The sequence below is a fragment of the Cebus imitator genome, unplaced genomic scaffold (assembly GCF_001604975.1).
Source record: "Cebus imitator isolate Cc_AM_T3 unplaced genomic scaffold, Cebus_imitator-1.0 Scaffold802, whole genome shotgun sequence".
NCBI classification, from domain to species: Eukaryota; Metazoa; Chordata; class Mammalia; order Primates; family Cebidae; genus Cebus; species Cebus imitator.
In genome coordinates, this window is record NW_016108117.1 from 236,581 (window position 1) to 247,888 (window position 11,308).

The 11,308-nt window shown below is 51.3% G+C and overlaps 1 protein-coding gene across 7 annotated transcripts in view; it reads left to right on the forward strand.

Moving 5' to 3' along the window:
* The window catches only part of PTPN7 (protein tyrosine phosphatase non-receptor type 7), a 15,983-nt gene extending 6,189 nt beyond the window's left edge, over positions 1-9,794 (forward strand). For 5 of the 7 annotated variants that reach the window (XM_037735417.1, XM_017520107.2, XM_037735415.1 and 2 more), the window contains exons 5-10: positions 646-722; positions 1,921-2,058; positions 2,409-2,519; positions 3,711-3,868; positions 6,337-6,450; positions 8,757-9,794. In XM_037735417.1, the coding sequence (XP_037591345.1) occupies positions 646-722; positions 1,921-2,058; positions 2,409-2,519; positions 3,711-3,868; positions 6,337-6,450; positions 8,757-8,850 (692 nt within the window). In that variant the 3' untranslated portion in view covers positions 8,851-9,794. The remainder of the gene's footprint in view (positions 1-645; positions 723-1,920; positions 2,059-2,408; positions 2,520-3,710; positions 3,869-6,336; positions 6,451-8,756) is intronic. The other 2 variants (XM_017520109.2, XM_017520108.2) reach the window with 2 other exon arrangements.
* The last annotated feature ends 1,514 nt before the right edge of the window (positions 9,795-11,308 follow it).

The window sequence follows — 11,308 nt, forward strand, 5'->3', positions numbered from 1 at the left end:
AAAAAAAAACGTAAATGAATGAATGAATGAATGAATGAATGAATTAGCCAGGTGTGGTGGCATGTGCCTGTAGTCCCAGCTACGTGGAAAGAAGTATCACTTGAGCCCAGGAGTTAGAGGTTGCAGTAAGCTGTGATTGCATCACTGCACGCCGGCCTAGGCAACAGAGTGAGACCCTGTCTTTAAAAACAACAATGGTGGCCGGGCGCGGTGGCTCACGCCTGTAATCCCAGCACTTTGGGAGGCGGAGGCGGGTGGATCACGAGGTCAAGAGATCGAGACCATCCTGGTCAACATAGTGAAACCCCATCTCTACTAAAAATACAAAAAATCAGCTGGGCATGGTGGCGCATGCCTGTAATCCCAGCTACTCAGGAGGCTGAGGCAGGAGAATTGCCTGAACCCAGGAGGCGGAGGTTGCGGTGAGCCGAGATCGCACCATTGCACTCCCGCCTGGGCAACAAGAGCGAAACTCCGTCTCAAAAAAAAAAACAACAATGGTTTCAGTGGGGTATCAGGCCACCTGCTATACACAAGGCGCCGTGACTTGATGAGCACAGGAACTCTCCTCCTTCTGCCCCTGCTGGAGTCTGTGTTAGTTGGTTACCTTTTGACCTCTGACCTCTGCTGATTTTTATTTCCTAGATCCCCAGAGCCGTGTCTGTCTAGGCCGGGCACAGAGCCAGGAGGACGGAGACTACATCAATGCCAACTACATCCGAGTAAGTGGTCTGCTGCAGTGGTGGGCGGGGGATGGGGGAACTCTCAGACATCTGAGAATATCTTCCAGCCGTGGCTGGTGGATCAGGTGCCTGCATTTCCCACCCTCCCTGCTCCAGCTCACCTCTGTCATAGACCTACCAAGCTGGGCTGGCACTGAACAGGCCCCAATTCACCAACCTAGAAACGGAGCAGGTGTTAAAAATATTTGGAGAGACCACCGAGTCTCCCTAATCTCCCCATCAGCCCTCCCATGCACCCTCTAGACTTAGCAGGAAGTTAGCATTGTTGAGCCCAATCTCCAGCTGCTTGAGAGCTCACAGCTCCCGAGACCTGCATAGGTGATGCCAGCACTAATGGGACATCCCTCCCCTCTTACCTAAGTGTCCTTCAAGTAGTCCCTCTTATGTGAAGGAGGTTGATTGACATCAAGATATAGGAAGCTCTGGGCCAGGTAGGTGCTCCACGCCAGCTTCTCGCTGCTGTGGGCCCAAAGGAGATGTAAAAGCAGTGCTCTCTAGTGGCTCAATGTGGGTAAGACAGCAGTCAGGGGTGCAGGGAGGCGATAAACCTCTTAGCTCGGGAAGCCGTGGGGACATATGATGTTCCATTTGCCAGCCAATACCAAATCAACTGTAGTCAGGATTTCACCATCATTTGAGGAGCAGGAAGCTGAGGATCCTGAAGGTGAGAAAATCAGGTTAGGGAGAGTGTGCTGCATTTTGCTGTTACTTTTATAGAAAAGTAACAAGTTAATGTGAAACTGTCACTGAACAAATATTAGACACTGTTTAGCTATTTTATGCTAGAAGAAAGCAGCAGGGGAGGAAGGGAACAAACATCTGCAGAACACTTGCTATCAGCTAGACTCTCAATATATCTTACTGAATTTAATCCACTCTGTATTATGATAGACATTATTATGCCCAATTTGCAGCTGATACAACTGAGGCTTACAGAGGCTAAGTAACTGGCTCATAGTGGAACAGCCAGGAAACTGAAGAACAGGGATCTGATCCTTACTCCAGAACCTGAATCCTTTCCACCATGTGGCTTCTGAATGTGCGTGTTCATGCACGTGTGTGCCTACACATGTGTTCACAGCTTCAGGCTGACCCCAGCACCTGGGGCATCCAGGATCTCCCCAGAGCTCTGCTCTCACTGCTCCCCACCCCTTCCCCTGTGCTTCCACCTCCCCAGGGCTATGACGGGAAGGAGAAGGTCTACATTGCCACCCAGGGCCCCATGCCCAACACTGTGTCGGACTTCTGGGAGATGGTGTGGCAAGAGGAAGTGTCTCTCATTGTCATGCTCACTCAGCTCCGAGAGGGCAAGGAGGTAGGAGCAGAGCCACAGTTCTTGATGAATCCAGAAAGTGCTATGCTCACCCCACCCCCCAACCGCCACCCACAGCAGCTCAGGACCAGAGCCTTCCCTGGAATCCAGCCCCAGCCCACACCTCTCAGAAAGTTCCCTGAGATAGACCTAGGAAGGCTGTCCATGGCCAAAATATGGGATAGAGTGAGCACTCTGACTGCAGGTATCAAGCTCAGAAGAGCCAGGCCCCCTGTTGATGACCACCCACCCAGTTGGGGTGGAAGATGGGGAGGAGACACCAGCCCCTCTCTGCTGCCCCATTCCCCTGTTCCAGCTGACCCTCTTCTGACTCCCAGCTCCCTCTCTCCTAGAAATGTGTCCACTACTGGCCCACAGAAGAGGAAGCCTATGGACCCTTCCAGATCCGCATCCAGGACATGAAAGAGTGCCCAGAATACACTGTGCGGCAGCTCACCATCCAGGTACCACCCCTGGGGCCAGGCCCAGTGGGAAGTTGGGCCTCCCACAACATCTCTGAACTCAGGCCGGCTCTTCGCTAAGAGCCAAGGGCTTGCTCATCTAAACCATCTTAAACCTACATCTATAGAAGAAAGAGAAACTTGAGCACTGTCCTCAGCCTCTAGTCTAATAGGGCAAAGCCAACAAGCCAAATAGGAACCACCAGGAAGTACCACCCATCTGTGTGAATGGTCAGGCGAGGAGAGGCAGGATCCAGGAGTCATGCCGAGGGAAGGCGAGAAGGTTGAAGGAGACGTGGAAGGCCGGGCGTGGTGGCTCACGTCTGTAATCCCAGCACTTTGGGAGGCTGAGGTGGGCGGATCATGAGGTCAGGAGTTCGAGACCAGCCTGGCCAACATGGTGAAACCTCATCTCTAGTAAAAATTATAGCTACCTGGGGGGCTAAGACAGGGTAGTCACTTGAACCCAGGAGGCGGAGGTTGCAGTGAGCTGAGATCATGCCACTGCACTCTAGCCTGGGTGATGGAGTGAGACTCTGTCTTAAAAAAAAAAAAAAAAAAAAAAAAAAAAAAAAAAAAAAAAAAAAAAAAAAAAAAAAAAAAGGCAGGGAGCAGTGGCTGTAGTCCCAGCACTTTGGGAGGCTGAGGTGGGCAGATCACCTGAGATCAGGAGTTTGAGACCAGTCTGGCCAACGTGGTGAAACCCCATCTCTAAAAATAAAAATAATTAAAAAAAAAAAAGAAAGAAAGAGATGTGGAAAAACATGTACATAGGGGCTTTTAAAATGCCTTCTATTATTTTCTGTTGTTTTATAGTTTTGAAAGCATTTCTCCATCAATTCATTCTCCTCCAAACATCCTGGCAAGTAAACCAGTAAGATAACACTGTCCCCATTTTCCATGACGAAAATGACATTAAGGGACTTGCCCAAAGTCGTGTGCTTATTAGAAGCAGAGCCAGGACTTGAGACAGACTTGGATCTCTCCCAGGACAATGCTCCTTCCCAGCATTTTGGAGGGGGAAGTGGTGGAGAATGATGAGTGGGAAAATCGCCACCTAGCCTGCTTTGAGTAGATGACCCCTGCCCACCCCCATAGGGTAATTCCAGCCCTTGCCCTCCTCAGGCACCAGAGAAGAAGGTAGACAGTGCCCTCCACCCTGACCCTGGTTCCCATGCCTTGTCTCCAACCTAGTACCAGGAAGAGTGCCGGTCAGTAAAGCACATCCTCTTCTCGGCCTGGCCCGACCATCAGACACCAGAATCAGCTGGGCCCCTGCTGCGCCTAGTGGCAGAGGTGGAGGAGAGCCCCGAGGCAGCCGCCCGCCCGGGGCCCATCGTGGTCCACTGCAGGTGCGTGGCCTCCCTCCCACTGCAGCCTGGGTACTGCGCGCCCCTCCCCTGGCCCCTGGGTCTCTCCTGGGGAAGGGTCTGAGCAGAAAAGCATCAGGTAAGCCTAGTTCTTACTTGGACATGACTCGCAAGGCCATTCAGCAAGGGCTCTATTCTTTTCACCTCCTTCATGCAGAACCCAGACATCTGGGCTGGACACCCAGGCCCCATCCACAGGGGGGATGGAATATCAGGAAGGTCCCAGTCAGCTGCAGGAGGACATAAACAGGATTCCAGCTGTTGGGGAATTCATTTACTCATTCAACAAATATGTATTGAAAACCGATTATTGGCCAGGCCTGGTGGCTCACACCTATTATCCCAGTACTTTGGGAGGCCAAGTAGGGCAGATCACGTGAGATTAGGAGTTTGAGACCAGCCTGGCCAACATGGTGAAATCCCATCTCTACCAAAATATACAAAAATTAGCCAGGCGTGGTTGTGCACACTTGTAATCTCAGCTACTCAGGAGGCTGAGGCAAGAGAATTGCTTGAACCCTGGAGGCAGAGGTTGAACCTTGGAGGTGGAGGTGAACAGAGATGGCACCCCTGCACTCCAGCCTGGGTGATAGAGCGAGACTCCATCTCAAAAAAAAAAAAAGAAAAGAAAACCTATTATTGTCAGGCACAGTGTTAGATGCTAGAGAGACAGCTGTGAACAAAGCAACTTGCTTTCTTCCCAGACAGGTTTAAAGGCTGGTGAGAAAGAAGCCAGATTAGGCCAGGCACAGTAGCTCACACCTGTAATCCCAGCACCGGGGAGGCAGGGGCAGGTGGATCACCTGAGGTCAGGAGTTCGAGACCAGCCTGGCCAACATGGTGAAACCCCGTATCTACTAAAAATTAGCCAAGCATGGTGGCACACGCCTGTAATTCCAGCTACTTGGGAGGCTGAGGCAGGAGAATCGCTTAAATCTGGGAGGTGGAGGTTGCAGTGAGCCGAGACCACACCACTGCACTGCAGTCTGGGCAACAGAGCAAGATTCCATCTCAAAAACAAAAAGAAGGCAGATTAAACAATTAAATACCACACAACGTGATGAGAGACGTGATGGGGATATTATGAGGGCATAGAACCAAGTCTCCTAAGCCAGACTTTGACCAAAGAAGGTTTTCCAAGAGAAAGGCCATCTAAGCCAAGCTAAGACTTGAAAGGTGAATTAGCCAAGTTAAGGGAGGGAAGGGAACACATTCCAGGCGGGTGGAACAGCGTATGCTAAAGCCCAGAGAAGAAATGTGAAAATGGATAACTGCTGGGGGCAGGGTTATGGGCCAGGCCCAGAGGTTATCTGTGGGGTAATGATGAGAGATGGGTTTGGAAGGCCAGTGAAGGTTAGATGATGAGGAACCTTGTAGGACTGGCTGAGACGCTTGGATTTGCCATTTTAAAAGAACACTTTGGCTACAGTGTGAAAAATGGATTGGGTGAAGTGAGAGGGTGTCGTGGGGGACAAGACTAAAGAAAGAAGCCATTTGGAAGTGCATATCCTAAAGAAAGCAGAGCACAGAGGCAAAAGCACGGCAGAGGGGCCTCCCAGCCCACCCACAGGCAGCACTGAGACATGCTGGGAGTTCATTAGCGGTCACACAAGAGGAAGGGGAGCCCTGGGAGCCTCTTTATTTCAAAATGAAGAGAGGGCATGGTGGAGGAGAGCAGAGCAGAGAGAAGGCTGTGGGAGGGCGCCGAGGTGGGAAACAGAAGGGCTGGGCGTGGGCTATGTGAAAGATGAGTCTGACGGGGCGGGGGGCTGTGGCTCACGCCTGTAATCCCAGCATTTTGAGAGGCTCAGGTGGGCGGATCACAGGGTCAGGAGCTGGAGGCCAGCCTGACCAACATGGTGAAACCTTGTCCACTAAAAATGCAAAAAAATTAGCCATGCGTGGTGGCACACGCCTGTAATCCCAGCTACTAGGGAGGCTGAGGCAGGGGAATTGATTGAACCAGGGAGGTGGAGGTTGCAGTGAGCCGAGATCACACCACTGCACTCCAGCCTGGGTGACAGACAAAGTCTCCATCTAAAAAAAAAAAAAGATAAGTCTGGGCTGAGACAAAGTCAAGGTTAGATAAGGAGGGCTCGAGGGTCAGCACGTTCACAAGTGGGGAACTGTCCGTTGGAAACCGCTGTAGCCTCTCAGCAGAAGGGAAATCGTCAAAACGTCCACAGGGACCAGGACAGGCCCCTGTTAGGACAGGCTTACAGTGAGGCAGGTAAGAAATGTAAACTCCTTCTGGGCCAGTTACAACCTGCCTCCAGCAGGGTCCCCAAGGGGACTGGAATCTGGAGTACTGCTACCTTCCCCCATCTCCAGAGCCCTATCCCCAAAACACAGTACCCGCAGGTCCCATTTCTTTCTCCGCAGTTTGGGGCCCTGGCTCCCATATTCCCTGTCTCCCATGACCTCCCTGTCTCCTCCCTGGCTATATCCAGTGCAGGGATTGGCCGGACGGGCTGCTTCATCGCCACAAGAATTGGCTGTCAACAGCTGAAGGCCCGAGGGGAAGTGGACATTCTGGGCATTGTGTGCCAACTGCGGCTAGACAGGTGGGTCTGTGGATGGAAACAAGGCAAACAACGTTAACGGGGGGCATCGGTGCCTCTGGACCCCAGAGCCCTGCTCGATCCATCACCATCAAGCACTCCTGCAAGAAAGGAAGAAACCTTTTCTGCTTAGAGCTGTTTATTTTGCAACTAGCAACCAGGAAAAAATATCTATCTGGATGACTAGGCACGATGGCTCACGCCTGTAATCCAGCACTTTGAGAGGCTGAGGCAGGTGGATCACCTGAGGTCAGGAGTTCAAGACGAGCCTGGCCAACATGGTGAAATTCCATCTCTACTAAAAATACAAAAATTAGCTGGACGCGGTGGCAGGCACCTGTAATCCCTGCTACTCGAGAGGCTGAGGCAGGACAGTCGCTTGAACCCAGGAGGTGAAGGTTGCAGTGAGCCAAGCTTGTGCCATTGTACTCCAGCCTGGGCAACAGAGCGAGACTCAAACAAACAAACAAAAAGAATTTCTATCTGGAATGTTGGCTTGGAGACCTGGAATTAAACATGTCACTCTATGGATTTACCCTGGGCATTCAATCTTACCCCCAAGTTCCATACTCAGAGGAAAGTTAGCACGTGGGGTGTGTTTAATCCAAGATACGAGGCAGCAGCAAGTGGTGCAAAGAAGCTCACCAGGTGGAGACAGAGCCAGTGTTCAGATTCGGACTTCTGTCTCACTGAGATGTCACTAGATTTCTCCGAGCCCCCATTTCTTTTTCTTTCTTTCTTTCTTCTTCTTTTTTTCAATAATAGAGATAGGGTCTTACTATGTTGCCCAGACTAGTCTTGAAGTCCTGGGCTCAATAATGCCACCTTGGCTTCACAAAGTGCTGGGATTTCAAGCTTAAGCCACCATGCTCGGCCCCTACTTCTTTATTTAGAAAGAGATAATGGCTCCTTCCCCCAGAAAACTGTTGTAAGAAATGAATTTACTTATATGAAAGTGTTTTGGAAATGAAAACTACTATACAAGTGTGTAGGATCATTATTTTTACTTTTAACATTATTGGATAGAAAGAAACTTGCTGGGTGCGGTGGCTCATGCCTGTAGTCCCAGCACTTTCGGAGGTTCAGGCGGGCAGGTCACGAGGTCAGGAGTTCAAGACCAGCCTGACCAGGATGGTGAAACACCGTCTCCACTAAAAATACAAAAATTAGGTGGGTATGGTGGCATGCACCTGTAATCCCAGCTACTCAGGAGGCTGAGGCAGGAGATTCCCTTTAACCTGGGAGGCGGAGGTTGTAATGAGCCAACATGATGCCACTGCACCCCAACCTGGTGACAGAGTGAGACTCCATCTGAAAAAAAAAAAAAAGAAAGAAAGGAAAGATGAATTAAGTTGCTGGGTGCCGTGGCTCACACCTGTAATCCCAGCACTTTGGAGGGCAGAGGCAGGCTGATCACCTGAGGTCGGGAGTTTGAAACCAGCCTGACCAACATGGAGAAACCCCGTCTCTACTAAAAATACAAAAAATTAGCCAGACGTGGTGGCACATGCCTGTAATCCCAGATACTTGGGTGACTGAGGCAGGAGAATCACTTGAACCTGGGAGGCAGACGTTGCATTGAGCTGAAATCGTGCCACTGCTCTCCAGCCTGGGCCACAAGAGCAAAACTCTGTCAAAAAAAAAAAAAAAAAAAAAAACCGAAGGAAATTTGAGGCTCAGGAGTATTCCTGGCCTGACCCCTAGGGCTTCAGAGGTCTGGTTTTGTCCCAGGAGCTGAGTGGATTAGGGAAGACCAAGTGTCAACATGGGGCATCACCCTCAGCACACCAAGCCACGTGTAAGGGGCAGAGGACTTCTCTCAAAGCAGATCTGAGGGGCAGCAAGGAGGAGCAGCAAGTAGAAAAGATGAATATAGGTGGCTCATGTCTGTCATCCCAGCACTTTGGGAGGCTGAGACGGGCAGATCACTTGAGGTCAGGAGTTCAAGACCACCCTGGGCAACATGGTGAAATCCCATCTCTACTAAAAACACAAAAATTAGCTGGGCATGGTGGCACATGCCTGTAATCCCAGCTACTCAGGAGATTGAGGCAGGAGAATCACTTGAACCCAGGAGGCGGAGGTTGCAGTGAGCTGAGATCATATCACTACACTACAGCCTGGGCAACAGAGTGAGACTTCATGTCAAAAAAAGAAAAGAAAAGGAAAGATGAATATAGGTAGAGGAGTTGGCATTTCTTTGAGAAAGTCAGGACTTTCCCAGTAGGACCACGAGGATGTTTGGCTGAAGCTGTTCAGCTAGCACCCTGACCTTCCTTCACTCATGGTCTGTGTGTTTCTCCTTGCAGAGGGGGGATGATCCAGACGGCAGAGCAGTACCAGTTCCTGCACCACACTCTGGCCCTGTATGCAGGCCAGCTGCCGGAGGAAGCCAGCCCCTGACCCTTGCCACCCTCTAACGGCCCAGGTGCCCGCCTCCCTCAAGCCTGGGAAGGTGGGTCTGGGGAAAGTGGGCCGAGTGACCTGGGAGTACCCTATGGGTGAGTATGGGAAAGGAGTGCCTCCTTAGCGGCGCTTGCAGTCACAGGAAGCAGCATCAGCAAGGACAAGGGGCCAGATTCCAGGTCTTCACCACTGGCCACTCCTCTGCTTCCTCTGTTGGCCCCAGAAGGACAGTAGGGGAACCTCCAATGTCTCTCTGAACTTAAAGACAGGAAGCCCAGGTGTCCTGGTCTTCCCTACGACACTCTTTGTGAGCTTTAGTTTCCTCTTCTATAACATGAACATTAAGTGCTTAGCTGCCATAAGGGAAAAGCAATAAGAGAAGTTTCTAGAAGCCATTGCAGCTGTATCCCCTTCCTGGGACTGACAAAAGGGTGATTCCAAGATCATCCACCGAGGCCCTGCCCAAGCACAGGTCAGATGCAAGAGTGGGGAAAAGTCTGGTCCTGATCTCCAAGTTTCAACATCCTAGCAGAGACTCTGCTCCCTGACCACACATCAGAAGGGCTGGAGACCCACGATCAAAAGAAAGAACAAGGACTGAGATTACCCTTGCCTCCACCCATGTGTCTGAGAGTAGGCTACAGAAGTGACCAGGTGGCAGCTGAAATCTGGAAGAGGGAACATTCGAGGCTACTCGGAGGCAAAGAGGGCTGCTCCTGCCTCTGTGGTTGCTGGCCACTCCCACCAATGACTCTTAGGGAGGCTCTCAGCAGTCTCTGTTCTGCTTCTATGGCTCAGATAATGCCCTGGGTACGCAGGAAGACAAAAGAAAGAGGGGGCTGGGCGTGGTGGCTCACGCCTTTAATCCCAGCACTTTGGGAGGCCAAGGCGGGCGGATCACCTGAGGTCAGGTGATTACAAAAAATTAGCCTGGCGTGGTGGTAAGTGCCTGTAATCCCAGCTACTCAGGAGGCTGAGGCAGGAGAATCACTTGAACCTGGGAGGCGGAGGTTGCAGTGAGCCGAGATCACACCACTGTACTCCAGCCTGGGTGACAAGAGTGAAACTCCATCTCAAAAGAAAGAAAAGAAAGAAGGAGGCAAGGGGAGAAGCGGAGGCAAAGTGCTCAGTCTGGTTTTAGAAAACCAACCACGGCGGGCCACGGCCCTCTCTACCCTGCATTTGCTGAGTACGCCTGGAGAGCTTGGTTGTTTCCAAAAACAATCAGGGTCATAACCATCCATGAGAACATGGAGGCTGGACCGAATTGGGACCCCTCACCATCTACCCCAAAGAGCTAAAGCCCCTCATCCATCTCGGCATCAACACAATTTCCAGGGCACCTCAGGTCTATCTCAGGACTGAACTCCACACCTCAGGATTTGTCCTCCTTGAATCTGATACTGGCTGCCCATCCTGAGATGGGGATGAAGGTGAGATGCCGCATCACCTGGCACGCCACCCCTGAGAGCTGCCTTGGTTGCTACCAGCTCTCTGTGGAAACCCTAAGGAGCTGGATCTGGAGAACAGCTGGGCTTCCTCACTCAGGACTTCTCTCCTGAAGAACATGCAGTGCTGAAACAGGATGATTTCCCTAATGCTTCTGCTTGGCCTTACGGAGGAGCTCCTCCCTCCTTACAGGCCTGGGGTGGACTCGCCCGCACCTCCACCTCCCCTGAACCCCGTGAGAGGCACGACTCTACGCCAATGAGGCGAGGCGGGGGGCTCTCAAGTGCCTGATCCTCCCCTGCGCTCAGAGCCAGCCTGTAGGGAAGCAACAGCCCAGCCCCACAGGCCCTCCCTGGCACTGTCACCCCAGCCCCATCTCAGAGCTGAGGATACAAACTCCAGAACAGTAACCAGGTGGGAAAATAAAGACTTCTTGGATGACTGACTCATTCCTTCTTTCCATCTTCTTCTCGGGCCTCTGGGGCCTCTTTGTAGCACGAGAGAACATAAGACTCTGCAGACCAGGGACAGGCAGGCTACAAATCTTTGCCCTTGGGATATGCACTTTTCTAGCACTTCCAAGGACATACAATAAGGTGAAACCAAAGGCAATTTAGGAAGTGAGACAGCAGCAGACGTCATAGTCTACTCAGGCAGATGTAACAATTCACACTACCGTAAACCGGGTGGCTTCTAAACAGAAATGTATTGCTCACAGTTCTGGAGGCTGGGAAGTCTGGGATCCAGGCCCTTGAGGACTGGTGTCTGGCTCCTAAGCAGAGCCTTCTTTCTGTCCTTGAATGGTGAAAAGGTTGTGGGCTGGTGTTCTTCCCCCCAACTTCACCCGCCCCCTTTATAAGGCTCTACCCTCATGACTTAATCACCTCCCAGTACCATCACCTTAGGGATTAGGACTTCAACCTATGAAATTTGGGGGACACAAGCATTCAGCCCCATAGCCTTTACCTTAGGAGCTAGAGAGGGACTTTTTTTTTTTTTTTTTTTT